The sequence below is a fragment of the Monodon monoceros genome, unplaced genomic scaffold (genome assembly GCF_005190385.1).
Source record: "Monodon monoceros isolate NGI ecotype Baffin Bay Population unplaced genomic scaffold, NGI_Narwhal_1 Super_Scaffold_18, whole genome shotgun sequence".
NCBI lineage: Eukaryota > Metazoa > Chordata > Mammalia > Artiodactyla > Monodontidae > Monodon > Monodon monoceros.
This window is the reverse complement of record NW_021703774.1, coordinates 166,109,277-166,131,601: the sequence shown is the minus strand read 5'-3', so window position 1 is coordinate 166,131,601 and position 22,325 is coordinate 166,109,277. Positions and strand designations below refer to the sequence as shown.

The 22,325-nt window shown below is 42.0% G+C and overlaps 1 protein-coding gene and 1 non-coding gene across 3 annotated transcripts in view; both read left to right on the top strand.

Annotated features, from left to right (window-relative positions):
• Window positions 1–667: 667 nt before the first annotated feature.
• MICOS10 (mitochondrial contact site and cristae organizing system subunit 10) overlaps window positions 668–22,325 on the top strand; it is a 35,489-nt gene continuing 13,831 nt past the window's right edge. For both annotated transcript variants that reach the window (XM_029228816.1, XM_029228815.1), the window contains exon 1: window positions 668–811. In XM_029228816.1, the coding sequence (XP_029084649.1) occupies window positions 748–811 (64 nt within the window). In that variant the 5' untranslated portion in view covers window positions 668–747. The remainder of the gene's footprint in view (window positions 812–22,325) is intronic.
• LOC114900087 lies at window positions 20,157–20,265 on the top strand. Its single transcript, XR_003794713.1, has one exon. It is a non-coding gene; the product is annotated as a U6 spliceosomal RNA (small nuclear RNA).

Below are 22,325 nucleotides of genomic sequence, written 5' to 3'. Positions count from 1 at the left end.
GCTGTACAGAGATCAAAAAGCGTCCACTTTATTTGGCAATAGGTGACTTTTTAAAAAAAATATTTATTTACTTATTTAGGCTGCGCCGGGTCTTAGTTGCTGCACGCGGGATCTTCCTTGCTGCATGAGGGATCTTTCCTTTTTAGTTGTTGCAGGAGGACACTTAGTTGCGGCATGCACGTGGGATCTAGCTCCCCGGCCAGGGATCGAACCCCGCCCCCTGCAATGGAAGCGCTTCGTCTTACTCACTGGATCACCAGGGAAGTCCCCGCAATAGGTGACGTTTGCCAGAGCAATTTCTGTGTTGGTGGTGAAGGAGGGAGTTCCACTGCAATAAATGAGTGAATGAGGGAGGAGAAAAAGCCAAGACGAGTAAATGAATGAATAGATCCAGCGCTGTGCCCTCACTTGCCCTGGGAATTTCCAAGGCCAACGTCGGGAGTTGGTGTTGTGGAAGGACCTTCCAGACAGGGCTCTGGATGCCGCCTAGGAAACCTGTCTGCTTCGCAACCCTTAGGCAGGCGCGGCTCCAAGGTCAGGGTCACCTCTGGCCTCCAGGCAACCCGTCACCTTGACGACCAACTGAAAAAAACCGGAAAGTACGGAAGCTGTCAGATCATCTCGCGATATCTGGCGGGCCGTCGTCGGCCTTCCGGGCATGGGAAAGGAGGCGGCTCTCGCGATAGTTGCCTGGGGTTTGAGCGCGGGGCCCGACGGTCCGGAAAGCTGGAACTGCGGGTGGGGAACATGTCGGATTCGGAGCTCGGCAGGAAGTGGGACCGGTGCTTGGCGGATGCCGTCGTGAAGATAGGTAAGGGGTTCCTCGTCTCCGGCAGGCCCCACCCGGAGCCGATAAGTTGGCTCAAGGCTCCGCTGACCCGGAGGGCGGAGGAGAAGCCCCGGGAGAGGTCAGGCCGTTTGGCCTGTTCCAGCCCCTCAGGCCAGGGAGAGCTGTCCGGGCCCGGGCGGGAGGTCACTACGGCGGCTGGGGACGCGGGCTCCAGGAGCCTGGGCGGCTGCCCGAGGCGGGAGGGGTGGAGAGGCAGCCCCGAGGAGGTGGGGGTCGGGTTGGCAGGTGGCAGGAGAGTTGGGGAGCTCTGCGAGTTGAAGCAGTATGCAGGGCGCAACCTTGGGCTGGAGGCTGGAAATTCTCCTCCCTCGTGTCACATCTCTCGCACGGGGCGTGCAGCTTGGCCTGGAGGCCACATTCCTCCTCTGCTGAATCAAAAGTGCCCTCTAAGAAGGTCATCGGGAGCATTTTATAGATACTGTCAGGCTTTAACGTGAGTTGTTGTCATTCCCGAATTGTAACCTGGTTTATAGGCATCAGAGTAGTCTGGGGCCTGAAATCCGAGACATAGTGATGGTGATCTGGAATTAGAATTGCCTTGGAAAGTAAGATAGTGATTGGTAACTTTTCAGCCCTTAGTGTAACTCGGTGTAGCCTTTTAACACGTGCTCAGGGACGACACAAAAATTATGAAGTCACTGCTTGGAGGGGAGAGGGAAAGAGGGAAACTCACTAAGTGCCAGACTCTGTGCTTGGTGTGCAACTTAATACATTATTTAATACAAGTCATGAAATTGAGAGTCAAGTGAAGGGATTTGCCCAGGGCCTAATCAATGACAAAGTTGGGAATTTAACCCAGGTTTTCTGGCTTCAAGTACCATACTTTTCTTCGATACTAATTTTTATTATCTAATTTTGATATTTTTGTATGGAAATCTTAAAAAAGTATTTAAGAGGATTTAGGATTGTGCCCTTGAATGAAAATATTGGAAAAGAAATAAAATTGTAAGGTCCATGAGAGCAGGGATGTTTTCTGGTTCATTCACTGCTGTAGCCTCAGCTCCCAGAAGAGTGCTTAAGAAAAAATGTTGAGAATGAGTCAGTAAATGAAGTAATTTATCAGAGCTACCCCTTCATCCTCGAATTCACCACTTACCGGCTGTGTGATTTCGGGCAAGTTATCTAACCTCTCTGTGCCTGCTTGCTCATTTGTAAATTGGCAATAATATTGCTATCTCACAGAGTTGTTTTGAGGATTAAATGAGTGAGTTTATGTAGAGGCTTCCTTAACTATGAAATGGGGATAAAGAGATAGATTTACCTAAAAGGATTATGAAGACTGAAGGACAGAAAAGTACACAAGATACTTGCACGATGCCTGCACTTACTATATATTCAGTAAATGGTGGTAGTAATAATTGTTAATATTGATACTGTGCCACTGCTGATCACCTGAGGCAGTAAGTAGTGTGTGTCATTCATGAGTGGGACATTGGTGGGGCATACACAGGTGGAATAATTAAATGAAGCATGGTGATATATGATTACAGATAAAAACTAAAATAAGTTATTTAGACTTTTTGCTGCAGAGCTATTATTATAAATCAAGTAAATGGAGTGGTGGGTTGAGGGAAGTGGGCCTTTAGTAGAGCTTTGGATAATGACTTGGACTTGGATAGTCAGGGAGAGTGGAAGAACTTGAGCAGAGGCTGGTTGAACTTTTATGGAGGAGGAATTGAAGCACGGAGAGGTTAAGTGGCTAGGAGTGGAGGAGCTGGGGTTAGACCCAGGCATTCTAATTTCGGCACCCGCCTACTCCCTAAACAAGGCTGGTTTGAGTGGAGTCAGAATTGTGGATTACCTTAGAGAGATTCTACTTTACCTTGAAGGCTTTTGAGCTGGCTTTGACTTTTTCACATGCATTCTGCATATTCAGCACCTTTGTCTTTAAAAATCTATTACTTTCTGCTCCCAGGGCTCAGTAAATCGAGGCTAGTAGGGAATCATGAGATTTTTTTTTTTTTTTAGATGTTGGGGGTAGGAGTTTATTAATTAATTAATTTATTTTTGCTGTGTTGGCTCTTCGTTTCTGTGCGAGGGCTTTCTCTAGTTGTGGCAAGCGGGGGCCACTCTTCATAGCGGTGCGCGGGCCTCTCACTATCGCGGCCTCTCGTTGTGGAGCAGAGGCTCCAGACGTGCAGTCTCAGTAGTGGTGGCTCACGGGCCTAGTTGCTCCGCGGCATGTGGGATCCTCCCAGACCAGGGCTCGAACCCGTGTCCCCTGCATTAGCAGGCAGATTCTCAGCCGCTGTGCCACCAGGGAAGCCCATGAGATGGTTTTAAGTAACAAATATGTACTGAGCTATGGGCCAGTCAGTGGGCAGATAGGGAAAGAGAAGGCATTTCAGTGCCCTCAACAGGGAACTTATGTGATGTAAATGGAATTTTGGTATGATTGTCCTGGCAGTGTTTTATATAGAACAAATCAGGAGTAGAGGAGGCTAACAGTACTGTGAATGTGAAGTGATAAAAGTCTGAACTGTTAGACCAGAAAGGATGGGTCTGTTTGAGAAACTTCAAACTTTATCCCTCATTTATAAAAAGGAGATAGTAATACCCACCTCCTGGGCTAGCACAGTGCCAAGTACATAGTAGGAACTCAATAAATGCTATTTTCTTTATCTTCTCTCCAACTGGGTTAACTTTGCCTCATTTCATTTCTTATAAAGATGACTCCAAGGTTAGAACTTGGTTAAGTGGTGATGTCATTGATAAGAATTTGGAAGTAAAGCAGGAGGGGTGCATGTGCACCTCATTATACTAAGTTACATATAAGACTTAGTAACTGATCATGTGAGGTGGCAGGAGAGAGACTGTAGTGAGAAAAAAGCTCATAATTTTGATTGTTTTTCTGCTTACATGGTTGAATCTGTTTGAGAATGATAATGAGGTTGAGAAGAAGTTTTTAATTTTGAGGGAGAAGCTGAGTTCAGATTTTGAGGGGGTTGTCCCTGAAGTAATGGACGTAGAGAAAGGGCATATGAGAAATGAAGCATGGAAGTGTAATTTTGGGGGACTTTCGTCTAAGAGGTATTTGAGACTATGGAATGAACACTTTTTTTTTTTTTTTTTTGGCTGCCTTAGGTCTTAGTTGCGGCATGTAGGATCTTTTGTTGTGGCACGCGGGCTTCTCTCTAGTTGTGGCGCATGGGCTCTAGAGTCTGAGGGCTTAGTTGCCCCGCGGCATGTGGGATCTTAGTTACCCGACCAGGGATTGAACCTGCATCCCTTGCATTGGAAGGCAGATTCTAAACCACTGGATCACCAGGGAAGTCCCTGGAATGAACAGTCTTCTCTATGAGTGTGTTAGTTCCTATTCCTATAGGCAGTGAGGTTATAGAACTCTTTAGAAGTTATAGAACTCTTTAGAAGTTATAGAGGTTATAGAACTCTTTAGAAGCAAGCTTCTTTGGCTGCTTGCTTTTCTAGTACTTCAAAATGGAGATGGAGACTCAGGAACGGCAGCCTGCCATAATAAGATAGAGGTTTTGTAGAAGATGTAGGCAGGGAAGAAGGACCAAGGCAAGCTTTCAGCTGCATATTGATAATTTCATATTCTCTGGCTTCAGAGAGACTGAAGGGAGGTCAAGGTGGATGGACAGCTCCCCTGGTGAGCACTTCTCTGTTTGGCACCTTATAATTAAGTGTTTTCATTCTTTTCCCACCGATTTGCTGAAAAATGACTATTTTAATCGCTCATGTTTAGCCTAGATATTGTACAGCTGAGTTAAAGAGCCCTCATAAGCATGTACTTTAGACACAAGTTGTTTTAAAAATTGTACTTCAAGGATTTACTCTGAAGCTTGAGTAATGTTCTCATATGATTTTGTCCTATAGGAAGAACTACATTTATTTATAAATACCACCTCTCCTTTCCTATCATAGGGAAAGCAGTTCTGTTTCCCCCATATTCTGGTTTAAAAATATCTATTTATTTGTGTGTAATAGGAGTATGTGGGATGGAAGATTTCTAATATGGTTTGACCTGGTGTATTGAGCTCACTGACTCAAAGAAACAAAACAAAACACACTGCCTCCCTGTAATAGGCACAACAGGCCATTGTTTGTTAAACATGTTTCTCTCTTCTTTCACTTCTTGTTCCTTTCTTTTCCTTTCTTCCCCTCAGATTTTTCCTTTCTCCCTAGTTCATCCATAAGGTTTGAGACTAATGTCTTTAAAAAATAATAATAACATTGTTAGCATTTAAGAAGTTCCTAGGTGTCCTGTTTATTCTCCATCACATCACTAAATTCTTTTAAAGCTTTTTTTAAAAATTAATTAATTTAATTTAATTTTATTTTTGGCTGTGTTGGGTCTTCTTTGCTGTGCGCTGTCTTTCTCTAGTTGCAGCGAGCGGGGGCTACTCTTTGTTGCTGTGCCTGGGCTTCTTGTGGTGGTGGCTTCTCTTGTTGCGGAGCACAGTCTCTAGGCGTGCGGGCTTCAGTAGTTGTGGCATGCGGGCTCAGTAGTTGTGGCTCGCAGCCTCTAGAGCGCAGGCTCAGTAGTTGTGGCGTATGGGCTTAGTTGCTCTGCGGCATGTGGGACCTTCCCGGACCAGGGCTCGAACCTGTGTCCCCTGCACTGGCAGGCGTTTTTTTTTTTTTTTTTTTAACACCTTTATTGGAGTATAATTCCTTTATAGTGGTGTGTTAGTTCCTGCTGTATCACAAAGTGAATCAGCTATACATATACATATATCCCCATATCTCCTCCCTCTTGCATCTCCCTCCCACCCTCCCTATCCCACCCCTCTAGGTGGTCACAGAGCACCGAGCTGATCTCCCTGTGCTATGTGGCTGCTTCCCACTAGCTATCTATTTTACATTTGGTAGTGTATATATGTTCATGCCACTCTCTCACTTCGTCCCAGCTTACCCTTCCCCCTCCCTGTGTCCTCAAGTCCATTCTCTACATCTGCATCTTTATTCCTATCCTGACCCTAGGTTCTTAGAACCTTTTTTTTTTTTTTTTTTAGATTCCATATATATGTGTTAGCATATGGTATTTGTTTTTCTCTTTCTGACTTACTTCACTCTGTGTGACAGTCTCTAGGTCCATTCACCTCACTACAAATAACTCAATTTTGTTTCTTTTTATGGCTGAGTAATATTCCATTGTATGTATGTGCCACATCTCTATGATTCACCTGTCAGTGGACACTTAGGTTGCTTCCATGTCCTGGCTATTGTAAATAGAGCTGCAATGAACATTGTGGTACATGACTCTTTTTTGAATTATGGTTTTCTCAGGGTAGATGGCAGGCAGATTTTGAACCACTGTGCCACCAGGGAAGCCCCACTAATTTTTCTTAATAGCTCTTATCACCATCTGGAATTTGCAATTTGTTTCTTTACTTGATTGTCCCTCCTCCCTAGAATGTAAACTTCGTGAGAACCAGAGACTATTCTGTTCACTGTCGACCACCAGCCCCTGGGATAGAGGAGGCATACAGTAACTATTGTTAAATGAATGATACGTGTTGCTGAGAATTTTGTAGACTCCGTGCTCAGCCTGTATCTGCTACTCAGTGTCTTTATTAACTGAATGAATTAGCATTTAAATTTTAAAAGTCCAAGTAGGGTACATTTCATGTGAATTTCTGCCAGTTCACACTTTGATCATGTGTCCTTGTACTCTTGGAACTTTTACCAACTTTTAACTTCATCTGGGCATGTAAATTATTGTCAGTAATCTTAATAATAAAGTAGTATTAGAAATATTTGGGAGTAGTCAACCAAGAAACATAAACCAGAGAGCACTTTTTTATTTAAACAAGTAGAGCATGATGTTGGTTTAAGTGGTACTGCCAAAGCCTTATTGCAGGAAATTAAAAAGGAGTGAAGAATATTACGTTTTATGAATAGCATGTTCCATTAGTTTATGTGAATGCGTCATTAATGGCTTTTGCTAATTTTATGAATTTATTTTTGTTTTATCAGATTTATCAAATGCTCTGGTTTTCTTTCCCACTCTGCTCAAGGGCTGTGCCATTTATTGATATTTTCCTTGTACATACTGAGTAGTTAGTCTTGTGTGTACCCACATGAATAAGACACACATTCTTGCTAATGAGAATAGGAAGCCTAGTCTTGTGCTAACACAGGAGTCTTAATAGTTCTGGGACAGAGCTGATGCGCTCACCTTTGCTTGTCACTCGGACTGGATGGGAGGTTTTATCTATTTTCTGTTTCCCAGGGGAAATAAGATCCTAAGAGATGAGAAAATCAGAGTTTATGAGACTTATGGAGGTCCTTCCCTGCAATTTGAGAATATCTAAGCCCTGCGAGTGTAGGTCATAGAAGCATTGTCATTGACCTTAGAGTGCTGTTACAACTCACTCTCGAATGCAGAAGGCCTGTGCTGGCAGGCTGTGACCTCACGACCAAGTTGATGTCTGTGTGGCAGAAGCTATGGCCCCAGATTTGCTGGAGGAAGCTTTGAGGAGAATCTCGTTCCAGTACTTTGTGGATTCATTTGGAGGCCTTGGGAATCCTTAATGTGAAAAAACTGTGAAATTGGCTATGTCCCTTCTCCCCCACATTTCACTCCCACTTTGAGACCAGAGTAAGGAATATCTAGTCTTTTTTTAAAAAATTTTAATTAATTAATTTATTTTTGTCTGTGTTGGGTCTTAGTTGATGTGCGGGGGCTTTAGTTGCGGCGAGTGGGGGCTACTCTTCGTTGTGGTGCATGGGATTCTCATTGCGGTGGCTTCTCTTGTTGCAGAGCATGGGCTCTAGGTGCACGGGCTTCAGTAGTTGCAGCAGGCGGGCTCAGTATTTGTGGCTTGTGGGCTCTAGAGCGCAGGCTCAGTAGTTACAACACACGGGCTTAGTTGTTCCGCGGCATGTGGGGTCTTCCCGGACCAGGGCTCGAACCCATGTCCCCTGCGTTGGCAGGTGGATTCTTAACCACTGCGCCACCAGGGAAGTCCCAGGAATATCTAGTCTTAATAATACATGTATTGGCCAGAAAATCTAAAAGAGGAGAAAGAGATGTCACGGTTGGGAGAGGGGTTGCCCAATGCCATGATACTTTCCTGAAAAAGGCTGTCCTTGCAAGCCAGGTGTATTAAGCATAAGGAAAAATGCAAGCCATGGACATTTATAAGCAGCCACTAGAATGTATTCCATTTAATGGACTGTGATAGCATTCACATGCCTTTCCTTTTCTTTTGCCTGATTTTTTGCATTAGAAATAAATGTACCAATAATTACCTCTCTGTGCCTCAGTTTCCTCAACTATAAAATGGTAGTTGTTTACAAGTGATGATAAAATGAGATAATCTCTGTACACTGGTTAGTACATTACCTGTACTTGGTAAATACTAACTGCAGGCATGTGAATGAAGGATAGCAACCGTAAGTTAAAATAACACATTTGCTCCTATCACGGCTATTGTGGGTGGTGTGGAAGTCCGACAATTGGTATTCCAGTTTTATATACATAGTAGTAATAATTAATGTATACTTCTCTAAGCAATTTAATACCAGGCATTGTGGAAATCTCGGGGGAGGGGTGGACAGATGAATAGGCACTGGGCCTACCCTTGAGGGGCTTACCTTATTGAGGAATGTGAAAAGGAGGTGGAGACTTTGGAATTCCATCTTAGAGAATTCCATCTTAGGTGTTTAGTAGGTGGACCGGGTGGAGGCCTGCATTTCAGGTCTCAGAAACTGTCCAGGCATCGTCCCAGAGGAGAGAGAGACTTTGGCTCCTTCCGGGAGTGATGATAATGGCTACCATTTATTGAGCACTTACTATGTGCCAGACACTGTGCTAAGCATGTTACATTATCTCATTTAATCCTCATAGTCTTGAGGGGTATTTTCCCTCAATATATATTTTTTAATTGTGATAAAATACAAATAACAAAATTTACTGTTTTATGGGGGGGATAAATTAGGAGTTTGAGATTAACATATACACACTACTATATATAAAATAGATGAACAACAAGGACCTACTGTATAGCACTGGGAACTATATTCAATATCTTGTAATAGCCTATAATGGAAAAGAACCTGAAAAAGTTATATATATATATATATATATATATATATATATATATACATACACATATACATATATAAAACTGAATCACTTTTTATTCAGTTTATATAGTATACCCAAAACTAACACATTGTAAATCAACTATATTTCAATAAAATTTTTAAAATTTTAACTTAAATTAAAACATTTTTAAATTGACCATCTTAACCGTCTTCAGGTGTACCACTAAGTAGTGTTAAATATGTTCACAGTGCTGTACACTCATTCCATCGTCTATCTCCATAACTCTTCATCTTGTAAAACTGAAACTCTGTACGCAGTTAATAACTCTCTACTCCTGCCCATACCTCCCAGCCCCTGACAACCACCACTCTACTTTCTGCCTCTGTGATTTTGACTACTCTTAAGTACCTCATGTAAGTAGAATCGTACAGTATTTGTCTTTTTGAGATTGGCTTATTTCACTTTGTATAATGTCTTCAGGGTTTACTCTGTTTATTTTTTTATTTAGGCTGTGTTGGGTCTTCCTTGCTGAGCACGGGCTTTCTCTAGTTGCGGCTGGTGGAGGCTACTCTTTGTTGCGGTGCGCGGGCTTCTCATTGCAGTGGCTTCTCTTGTTGTGGAGCATGGGCTCTAGGCCTGCGGGCTTCAATAGTTGTTGCTCGCGGGGTCAGTAGTTGTGGCTCGCAGGTTCTACAGTGCAGGCTCAGTAGTTGTGGCACACAGGCTTAGTTGCTCTGCGGCATGTGGGATCTTCCCGGACCAGGGCTCGAACCCGTGTCCCCTGCATTGGCAGGCAGATTCTTAACCCCTGTGCCACCAGGGAAGCCCGTTGTGGCTGTACCATTTTACATTCTTACTTATACTGCCCAAGAGTCGCAGTTTCTTCACATCCTCACCAACATTTGTTCTTTTCTTTTAAAAAAATTTTTTTAATAGTAGCCATCCTAATCAATGTAAGGTAGTATCTCATTGTAACTTTGATTTGCATTTCTCTAATAATTAGTGATGTTCAGCGCATCCTTTCATATACTTATTGGCCATTTGTATATCTTCTTTGGAGAAATGTCAGTTCAAGTTCTTTGTCCATTTTTTTTTTTATCATTTATTTTTGGCTGTGTTGGGTCTTTGTTGCGCGCGGGCTTCCTCTAGTTGTGGCGAGCGGGGTCTACTCTTCTTTGGGGTGCGCATGCTTCTCACTGTGGTGGCTTCTCTTGTTGTGGAGCATGGTCTCTAGGCGTGCGGGCTTCAGTAGTTGTGGCACGCGGACTCAGTAGTTGTGGCTCATGGGCTCTAGAGCGCAGGCTCAGTAGTTGTGGCTCACGGGCTTAGTTGCTCCGCGGCATGTGGGATCTTCCTGGACCAGCATTCGAACCCGTGTCCCCTGCATTGGCAGGCAGATTCTTAGCCACTGTGCCACCAGGGAAGCCCCCTTTGTCCGTCTTTGAATTATTTTTGTTGTTGTTGCATTTAGGATTTCTCTATATATTCTTTTTTAAAATATTTATTTATTTTTGGTTGCGTTGGGTCTTTGTTGCTGCGCATGGGCTTTCTCTAATTGTGGCGAGCGGGGGCTACTCTTCGTTGCGGTGCACGGGCTTCTCATTGCAGTGGCTTCTCTTGTTGCGGTCACAGGCTTCTAGGCACGCAGGCTTCGGTAGTTGCAGCACGCGGGCTCAGTAGTTGTGGCTCTCCGGCTCTAGAGCACAGGCTCAGTAGTTGTGGCACATGGGCTTAGTTGCTCTGCGGCATCTTCCCGGACCAGGGCTCGAACCCGTGTTCCCTGCACTGGCAGGCGGACTCTTAACCACTGTGCCACAAGGGAAGTCCCATCTCTGTATATTCTTGATATTAATCCTTTATCGGATCTGTGATTTGCAAATATTTTCTCCCATGTATGTGGGATACCTTTTTGCTCTGCTGGTATTATCTTTTGGTGCACAAAATTAAAAAATGTTTATGAAGTCCAGTTTGTCAATTTTTTCTTTTGTTGACTGTGCTTTTGGTGTCTGAGCAGCAAAAATCTTGTTTCTCATCTACTCTCATACTGACAGTACTTCTGATGGTAGATGTGTGGGTTTTCCACACCAAGATATTCTCTGACACCAGCTGGGTGCTCCATTACACAATTCAATTCTGACAATAACAGGATAGCACAGACCCTATGAGTTAAGGGCTTAGTCCCCTAAGACTCTCACTTCAGATGCCAATCAGAAGTCCAGATAGTTACCTACGCTTCTGACTGACTGGCTATGAATCAGAGGTTCCCATGATTTCCTCTTAGGGTTCAATAATTTGTTAGAATGGCTCACAGAGCTCAGGAAAGCAGTTTATTTAGTAGATTACCAGTTTATTACCAAGGATACTAAAGAATATGAATGAACAGTCAGATGAAGAGATACATTTGGTGAGGTCCTGAAGGGTCCCAAGCGCAGGAGCTTCTGTTTCTGTGGAGGTGGGGTGCACCTCCCTCCTGGCATGTAGCCCTCCTGGCATGTAGATGTGTTCACCATCCTGGAAGCTCTCAGAACCCCATACTTTTGGGATTTTTCGGAAGCTTCATCATGAAGACATGATTAATCATTAACTCAATCTCCAGCCCCTCTCCCCTTCTTGGAGGATGGGGGATGAGGCTGAAAATTCCAAGCGTGACTTGGTCTTTCCGGTGATCAGCCCTCATCCTGAAGCTATGCAGGAACCCATCAAGAGTCGCCTCATTAGAGTAAAAGACACACCTATCACCCAGGAAGTTCTAAGGGATTTAAGAGCTCTCTGCCAGGAACTGGAGGCAGAGACCGATATATGTATTTGTATGATTTCATATCCAAGAAATCATTGCCAAATCCAATGTGGTGATGTTTTTGCCCTGTGTTTCCTCTTAGAGTCTTATAGTCTTACAGGTTTTTGAACTGTGTTCAGTTAATTTTTTTTTTTTGCGGTATGCGGGCCTCTCACTGTTGTGGCCTCTCCCGTTGTGGAGAACGGGCTCCGGTGGCGCAGGCTCAGCGGCCATGGCTAACGGGCCCAGCCGCTCCACGGCATGCGGGACCCTCCCGGACCAGGGCACGAACCCGCGTCCCCTACACCGGCAGGCAGACCCTCAACCACTGCACCACCAGGGAAGCCCTATTCTGTTAATTTTTGTATAGGGTGCCAGATAAGGAGAGTCTGATTTCATTTGTTTTGCATGTGGATATCCAGTTTTCCCAGAACCATTTGTTGAAAAGACAGGTCTTTCCCCACTGAATGGTCTTGGCAACCTTGTCAAAAACCATTTGACCATATGTGCAAGGGTTTATTTCAGGGCTGTCTATTCCATTGGTCTATCTGTCTGTCTTTATGCCAGTACTACACTGTTTTTTTTTTTTTTTTGACTGTGCCGTGTGGTTTGAGAGATCTTAGTTCCCTGACCAGGGGTTGAACCCGGACCCACGGCAGTGAAAGCTCTGAGTTCTAACCACTGGACCACCAGGGAATTCCCAGTACTACATTGTTTTGATAACTGTAGCTTTGTAGTAAGTTTTTAAATCAGGAAATGTGTCTCTTGGTTTGTTCTTTTTCAAGATTATTTTGGCTACTCAGGGTCCCTTGAGATTCCATATGAATTTTAAGATGTGTTTTCTATTTCTGCAGAAAATATAGGATTTTGATAGGGATTGCATCGAATCTGTAGATCACTTTGGATAGTATTGACATCTGGTAGCAAATAATATTCTGTGGTATGGATATACCACATTTTGTTTATCCATTTATCAGTTGATGGACATTTAGGTTGTTTACACTTTTTTGCTATTATGAATAATGCTGCTGTGACCAAGTATACCAGTTTTTATACGGACATATGTTTTATTTCTCTTGGGTATATTCCTAGGAGTGGGATTACTGGATTGTATGGCTCTTGGTGTAGCATTGAGAAAAACCATTAAATGTTAAGCTGAAGAGTGACTTGGTTGAATGTCTGATTTCAGAAAGATCCCTGAAGTATTATGGGAATGAATTGGAAAGGCCCAGAATAAGGGCAAGGGATGTATTAGTATGTTATTGCAAAGTCATGTCATAAGTGAAATGATCAGGTTAGAGGAACCCAGAACTAAGATGGGGGCAGAAGGAGTGGAATGGAGACGGATGTAATGGTGACAGTACAGCAGTAATGTTTACCGAACTTGAAATGCAGGCTCATGAGCAGGAGTTGTCAGGGTGATGTCAAACCTACATAATGGAGAGTGGAATTGCGGTTGACAAGTAGGAGAGGCAGGAGGGGAGCCCAAGTAACATTTTGCAGTTTATTAATTTCTGATATGTCTTGAGATTTGTCACTGGTTATATGCAGCTCTGTCAACAGAGATGAAAGTTAATGCTGTGCCATACATTCATCTTCATGAAAAGAAAGGGTTTGGCCTTGTGCCTTCCTTGCTAAGAAAGTAGGGCAGTAAATGATTTAGCAGCTGACCTACCTTAGAATTAACCAGCAGGTTTTGTGTATTCATCCTCTAATCAATTACGTGTAGTTAAATTGATTGTTTAAGACCATTTTAATGTTAAAAAAATACTATACTGGTCAACTAATCTATAACAAAGGAGGCAAGGATATACAATGGAGAAAAGACAGTCTCTTCAATAAGTGGTGCTGGGAAAACTGGACAGCTACATGTTAAAGAATGAAATTAGAACACTCTCTAACACCATACACAAAAATAAACTCAAAATGGATTAGAGACCTAAATGTAAGACAGGACACTATAAAACACTTAGAGAAAAACATAGGAGGGACACTCTTTGACATAAATCACAGCAAGATCTTTTTTGATCCACCTCCTATAGTAATAGAAATAAAAATAAACACAAATGGGACCTAAGGAAACTTAAAAACTTTTGCAAAGCAAAGGAAACTACAAGCAAGACAAAAAGGCAACCCTCAGAATGGGAGAAAATGTTTGCAAACGAATCAACAGACAAAGGATTAATCTCCAAAATATATAAACAGCTCAAGCAGCTCAATATTAAAAAACAAACAACCCAATCCAAAAATGGGCAGAAGACCTAAATAGACATTTCTCAAAGAAGACATATAGATGGCCAAGAAGCACGTGAAGAGCTGCTCAACTGCTCAACATCACTAATTATTAGAGAAATGCAAATAAAAACTACAGTGAGGTATCACCTCACACCAGTTAGAACGGTCATCATCAGAAAGTCTACAAACAACAAATGCTGGAGAGGGTGTGGAGAAAAGGGAATCCTCTTGTACTGTTTGTGGGAATGTCAATTGATACAGCCACTATGGAGGTTCCTTAAAAAACTAAAACTAGAATTACCATATGACCCAGCAATCCCACTACTGGGCATATACCCAGAGAAAACCATAATTCAAAAGGACACATGCGGGACTTCCATGGTGGCACGGTGATTAAGAATCCGCCTGCCAATGCAGGGGACATAGGTTCGATCCCTGGTCTGGGAAGATCCCACATGCCACGGAACAGCTAAACCCGTGCACCACAACTACTGAGCCTGCGCTCTGGAGCCTGTGAGCCACAACTACTGAGCCCACATGCCACAACTACTGAAGCCCGTGCACCTAGAGCCCGTGCTCCACAACAAGAGAAACCACTGCAATGAGAAGCCCGCGCACCGCAACTAAGAGTAGCCCCTGCTCACTGCAACTAGAGAAAGCCCGCACACAGCAATGAAGACCCAATGCAGCCAAAAATAAAAAAACAAAAAGACACATGCACCCCAATGTTCATTGCAGCACTATTTACAATAGCCAGGTCATGGAAGCAACCTAAATGCCCATTGACAGACTAATGGATAAAGAAGATGTGGTACATATATACAGTGGAATATTACTCAACCATAAAAAGGAATGAAATTGGGTCATTTGTAGAGGCGCGGATGGATCTAGAGACTGTCATACAGAGTGAAGTAAGTCAGAAAGAGAAAAACAAATATCGTATATTAACGCATATATGTGGAACCTAGAAAAATGGTACAGATGAACCGGTTTGCAGGGCAGAAATAGAGACACAGATGTAGAGAACAAACGTATGGACACCACGTGGGGAAAGTGGCGGGGTTGTGGTGGTGGTGGTGGTATGAATTGGGAGGTTGGGATTGACATGTATACATTAATATGTATAAAATAGATAACTAGTAAGAACCTGCTGTATAAAAAAGAAATAAAGTAAAATTCAAAAATTCAAAAAAAAATACTATACTGAAAGAGGCCATTGAATAGTCATGGAAAAAGAAAGCAAATTACTGTTTTTCTTTAAGTATCAGTTCATCTGATAAATGTGGGTTACCACAAAGTATTGGTGGCTCACCAAAAAGTGCCTTTTGGTAGCCTGTGTTTGCAAACTGATACCTCTCCATTTCATGGAGTGATATCAATTAGGCTAAACTAAAATACTTCAAAGGTTTTTGGTTGTTTATAGGTTTGGGTTTCAAATTAGTACATGTTAATTGTTGAATTAGTAGCTGTATTTTGTTTGTTATATGTATTTATAAACAATGTTTGGGAGAAGAAATCCTTTTTCCATTTGCGGCAGCAATATGAATAATGGAACATTGTGATCTTCCTAGAGGAGAATTTTCTGTTAGTATTGTAGAATAATGTAATTAGGCACTATATGGAACTTGAAAACATATTTAAATTTTTGTTTTGGCTGTGGTTTTATGCTTCCCTAAAATGTGGCCTGAAACAGTTTATTAGTAAATATGCTGAATTACTTTTTCTGGCAAGTGCATTTCAGTGTTGAATCCAAGGGAAAATACAAATATTTACTTATAAAAGTCATTTGGTGTGGTAATTTTTTACCATGGCCATTGACCCACTAGTGAAATGTTAGGGCATTGCTAGATTGGATCCTGTTTATTTAAAGGCCAAGAGAGGGAAAGAGAGAGGAAGTTAACATTAATTGAATACCTGTTATGTGCCACCGTATTTGGCACAGTAATATATTATCCCTTTTTTACTCTACTAGCAATTCAGTGAGGAAGTTTATATTATCTCTTTTTCAGCAAGAAAAATAATGCTCAAAGATACTTGTAGAAATTGAGAAGTTCATTTAAAAATCCACATGAAAATGTAAACAATCCAGAACAAAGTGGTTTTTTTTTTTTTTTTTGGCTGTGCCCTGAGGCATGCGGGATCTTAGTTCCCCAACCAGGGATCGAACCCTTGCCCCCTGCAGTGGAAGCACAGAGTCTTAACCACTGAACTGCCAGGGAAGTCCCCAAAGCAATTTTTTAAAAGAAAAAGTTGGAAGACTAACATTACCTGATTTCAAGACTTACTGTAAAGCTTCAGTAAACAAGACAGTGTGGTGTTGGAGAAGGGATACACGTATAAATCGGTGAGATTGGCTAGTGTCTAGAAATAGACCCATAAATATATTGTCAATTCATTTTTGACAAAGATGCCAAAGCAGTTTAATGGGGAAAGGAAAATCTTTTCAAGAAATTGTGCTAGAATAACTGGGTATCCATAGAGAGAAAAAAAAATGAACCTCATTATCATACATAAAAATACATATCATACATAAAAATTAACTTGAAGAATCACAGACATGTAAAAGCTAAAACTAAATATTTCTAAAAGAAAGTATAGGAGAAAAATCTTTGTGACCTTGAGTTCAAAAAGATTCCTTAAAAAAAAAGATTTCTTAGGTCACAGAAAGCAAAATCACAAAGAAAAAAATTGATATGCTGGATTTGATCAAAATTTAAAACTTGCTCTTTGAAAGACACCATTAAGAGAACAAAAAAAGGCAAGCCACAGAATGGGAGAGAATATTTGCAATACATATATCTGATAAAGGACTTGTTTCTAGAATAAAGAATTTTTAAATTTCATCATAAGAAGACAATCCGTCTAAGAAAATTGGTAAAATGTTTGAAAAGATTCTTTGCAAAAGAAGTTATACTAATGGCAAATAAGAACATGAAAAGATGTTAACATCAATGGGTGTTGGGGAAATGCAAATTAAAATCATAATGTGATACCCCTATACACCCATTAAAATAGTTTAAAAGACTGACAACAGTAAAGGTTTTCTAGGATGTGGAGCAACTGGAATTCTTGTACACTGTTGTTGGGAAAGTATAATGGCACAATCATTTTGTAAAACTGGTAGTTTCTTATAAAGTTAAACATACCATCTATTCTACTCCTGGGTATTTATTTACTCAGGAGAAATGAAAACATGTTCACAAAAAGTCTTATATATATGTCCTTGAAAGGTGTCCTTGATAATCATAAAGTGAGAAAAGCAAATTTTAGAACATCATGTGTGATAAACGATCCTACTTATATAAATGGAATGATAAACAATAAACTTTATCCAAATTACTTCTTGGAATGATAATGATGCTTGGTGGGGAGGATCATTAACTTTCCTTTTTTTATGATGTAAGGAAATAAATGTGAGAACAATTTCTGTTCAAAAAATTATTTACTGAGTTCATTTGGTTCCTACAGTTGGGGACTATGAATAATCTTTAAATAAATATGTTAAGTCTAGTTTTGTTATTTAATAGGTTAGTTTAAATAAGCTTTTCACTAACTTTGAAATTACACTGGTACCTATAAATGAAGTTTCTCATTGATTGACAAGTTAATGGGATTTGCTCTTGGTGTGGATGTGATGTCCCATTGTTGCTTTCCTTGTTTGGCCCCAGTTGAATAACTTCCATGAATACATAGACTTACAGAATGATAGATTATTAGAGCTGGAAGGAACCTTAGGGATTCATTTGGTCTAGCGGTTTTTAAATGTCTTCCAAAGTACCCTAGTGGTTGCCACTGGCGGAGGGGGGCTAGGTACAGAGCAAAAAGGGAAGGCCGAGCAAGTGGATTTCTAGTCAGGCTTTCAGCCCAGTCCCCTCCCCCTGCCTAAACAGAGCAACTCTACTTTGATCTGTTGTATTTATATGTTTTCTGCATACGATTTTATTTGGAAAAATAATTTGAATGCTTTGGGGGGAAAAAGGCTGATAACAGTGATTTCAACCCTTTCACTTAACAGATTGGAAAAATGATGTCTGGAGAATTTGAGATGTGTTTCCCAGGGTCTGTTCATACAGAGTGATTTGTTTGGAACCTGTTTCTTTCTGTTCTGGATATTGGATAGATTTGTCCACGAGACTGCTGCTTTACAGCTCCTCCTGGATTTACCCAGTCACTGGGGTCCCACACACTTGGGGCACACACACACACACACACACACACACACACACACACACACTCTCTTCATTCTCCTACCACTGACCAGTCAGTAACGTAGTTTGGATCTCTGTTTAAGATAACATTTCTATTGAATGTGTTTGCTTCCTATTTCAGCTAGAGACCATTTCTAACTGAGAAATGGCTATCTAGAATCATATAACTTATATGTTACAACAAACAGGGGAGTTTATCATGTTTTCAAAATGTGGTCTATAGAGCCCTAGAGTTTGTGGGGCCCATCTGGGGACAAGTACAGGGTTCAGGAGGGTAGGGCCTGGTTGCTACTTGGACTCCTCAAATAGCAGCTTAGTTTTATCTTTTGAATGTACCGGGCTTTCACAGAAGATTTCTCTGGAAGAAAGGCTTTCTGCTTTGAAAGAGAGAAGAGGAAGAAGGAACGGAATTGTGTCCAGCCTCTCACTGTAAGGGTGAGGAAACTGAGGGCCTGCAGTGTTAACCTCCTTCAGCTGGAAAAGCAGTGTGTGGGACATTGAAAGAAGAGTCGGCCTTGGGAATTCCCTGGTGGTCTAGTGGTTGGGACTTGGCACTTTCACTGCTGTGGCCCGGGTTCAAGCCCTGGTCGTGTACCATTTGGCACGGTGCAGCCAAAAAAGAAAGGGTGGGCCTTGAGCTGAGTGAGCTTGGGACAGTCTTTGGCTTCTTTGAGCCTCAGTTTCCTCTTCTGTAAATTTGGGATGCTAATTCCTACATGGTTTTGATGAAGCCCAGGATTAGATAATAACCTAATGGTTGTGAAAGTATTTTATAAACTGTAAACCCCTAGACTGGGGGTGAAGTACCCCCTCACCCCAGGGACATTTGGCAATGTTTGGTGCCATGTATGGTTGCCATACTGGGGGATGGGGGAGTGGGGGTACTGACATCTGGTGGGTTGTGGACAGGGATGCCACTAAAACAACAGCACCCACGACAAAGGAGTACCAGCCCCAAATGTCAGCAGTCAAGGTTGAGAAATCCTGCCCATGACAAATGTAACTTCTCTAGACTTCTCATTCTTTACGACTCCCCTGCCACAGCCCTGCCAGACTACACTCACCCAACACAGGGTCGAATATTCATACATATAGTACATCTGTACACACAGACTCTTTCAGCAACAAACATAATGGGAAATGAAGTGGAAAAAAAAAGAAAAAGGAACAGGATAATTAGAATGACTTTTTTTTTTTTTTTAATTTGGCCACACCGCATGGCTTCTGGGATCCTAGTTCCCTGAACAGAGGTTGAACCCGCGCCCTCAGCAGTGAAATCGTGGAGTCCTAACCACTGGACCACCAGGGAGTTCCCTAGAATGACTTTAAAGAAAGCATAGCTTATAATTTTTAGGTCTTTTTTGTTTTTTTGACTAAATACATACTTGTAAAAAAAAAAGAACTGTATTACTTATAGTGAAAGTCCATTGGAATCTAGATAATGATTATTAACAATTTAACTTGTCATTTTTTTTTTTTTTTTTTTTTTTTGCGGTACGTGGGCCTCTCACTATTGTGTCCTCTCCCATAGCGGAGCACAGGCTCCGGACGCGCAGGCTCAGCGGCCATGGCTCATGGGCCCAGCCGCTCCGCGGCATGTGGGGTCTTCCCGGACCAGGACACGAACCCATGTCCCCTGCATCAGCAGGCAGACTCTCAACCACTGCGCCACCAGGGAAGCCCTTAACTTGTCCTTTTTAAAAGAAGTGGAGAAAGTGAATTTGAAATGCTTTTTATTTATTTATTTTTAAATTTATTTATTTATTTTTGGCTGCATTGGGTCTTAGTTGGGGCACTTGGGATCTTTCGTTGCGGTGCGAGGGCTTCTCTCTAGTTTTGTGGCATGGGCTCCAGAGCATGTGGGCTCTGTAGTTGTGGCACGTGGGCTCTCTAGTTGTGGCATGTGAGCTTAGTTGCCCTGTGGCATGTGGGATCTTAGTTCCCTGAGCAAGGATTGAACCCGCGTCCCCTGCATTGGAAGGCGGATTCTTAACCACTGGACCACCAGGGAAGTCCCTGAAATGCTTTTTAGAAAGCATGATAGGAACAAGAAATAAAGGATAAAGAGGTGTGCTCACTTCTGCAGCACATATACTAAAAAAAATTGGAATGATACAGTGAAGGTTAGCATGGCCCCCGAGCAAGGATGACACAAATTCGTGAAGCATTCCATATTTAAAAAAAGGGGGGGGTACCACTTAGAATAACATTTTGGAAGAATATGGGATATGAAAATATGGTCAATATTAATGGAGGATGGGGAGCCATTTAGAAAAATGGTACAAGTGAGATGTGTCTGGGAGAGAGGGCAGATGGGGGGGGCAGATCGCAGTGTGGCCCAGGTGCTTGTTTAAAATAATAGAGACCCATGACCAAGTTGCTTCAATTGTGTATTTCTTCAGGTAGAGTTTGATTAATAGTTAACAGTGTATATGGGAGGAATTGAAATCCATTGCTTTTACTTCCGTTTCCTTTATCCAACCTAAACCTGCATTAGAATGCTTAGGATAATTTGTAATTATTACACACTCTGACATAATTGTTGACGAATTTGTAGACCTACTTTGACAAATGTTAGAAACAAATGTTTCTGATTGTTTGTCAGAACCTGCACATATAAACTACTCAGAATTCCTTTTTGATAGATTTTAAATGATTAACTGAAGCAAATGATTTGAGCAACATAATTCACTTTTTACTAGGAAGGTAGTCCTAAGAAAGCTGCTAGTTTCTTGGCATCATTTCAGATGACTACGTTGAAGTCCATGAGTTGTAGGAATTTTTTTTTTTTAACCATTTCAGCGTAAGCCTGTATGTGAGCTTATACTATCCCCCTCTGATTAGAAGCAAAAATACAGTATATTACTGCTCTAATCTTATGTTGTCTTGACATTAGTATAAATGCTACTAATCTTATGTTTTCCCAGAAGAGATTGGCTGTGACCATTGAAAAAATTACTTTTTTTCCCTTGTTCCAATTGCAACTTGAAGTTCATTTTATTTCAGTGCATAGCTTATCGTTTGGAAGACTTGTTTTTTCTTCACTCAGTGTATGAAAACTAAATTTTTGGTTTCTTAATGTATGCAAGTCCAGGGATTTGGAGAGGTTTATTTATGGGGCTTTGTAGAGTACTTACGCCTTTAAGAAAGACTGTAGGCTTCCCTGGTGGCACAGTGATTAAGAATCCGCCTGCCAATGCAGGGGACACGGGTTCGAGTCCTGGTCCAGGAAGATCCCACATGCTGCGGAGCAGCTAAGCCCGTGAACCACAACTACTGAGCCTGTGCTCTAGAGCCCACGAACCACAACTACTGAAGCCCATGCGCTTAGAGCCTGTGCTCCACAACAAGAGAAGCCACCGCAATGAGAAGCCTGCTCACTGCAACGAAGAGTAGCCCCCGCTCGCTGCAACTAGAGAAAGCCCGCGCACAGCAATGAAGACCCAATGCAGCCATAAATAAATAAATAAATAAATACATTTTAAAAAACAGAAAAAGAAAGAATGACTGTAGAATACTACTGTAATAGAAAGTCAGCTGGGTGCTGTTTCCTAAACCTCATAGTCTTGGGCACCTTATGAGAGCTAGATTTTTAAGAAGACATTTAAATTAAATTAATTAATTTAAAAATTTTATTTATTTTATTTAACTTTGGCTGTGCTGGGTCTTCGTTGCTGCGTGCGGGCTTTCTCTAGTTGCGGCGAGCGGGGGCTACTCTTGGTTGCAGTGCGTGGGCTTCTCATTGCGGTAGCTTCTCTGGTTGCAGAGCACAGACTCCTGGTGTGTGGGCTTCAGTAGTTGTGGCTCGCAGGCTCATTAGTTGTAGCGCACGGGCTCTAGAGCGCAGGCTCAGTAGTTGTGGCGCACAGGCTTAGTTGTTTTGCGGCGTGTGGGATCTTCCCGGATCAGGGCTTGAACCCATGTCCCCTCCATTGGCAGGCGGACTTTTAACCACGGCGCCACCAGGGAAGCCTGAGAGCCAGATTTGAACAGCAAAGAAAAAGTTGCTTGCTCACAGAGGTCCCCGAAATTCAGACCAGCCATTCCCACACTTTTGTGAATGCTGGTCTGGGATAGTCACCATTTGCACCAACACTACCTTAATTGCAAAACCATTGGTATATTTTAAAAATATTTGACCCCCTTTTCCATCTCTGCATCTCTCCATGACTATATCTTTACCTAAGCATCCCTTATTTAAGAATCATCATAAAGTGTGGTCACTCCCACTCCTCAGAA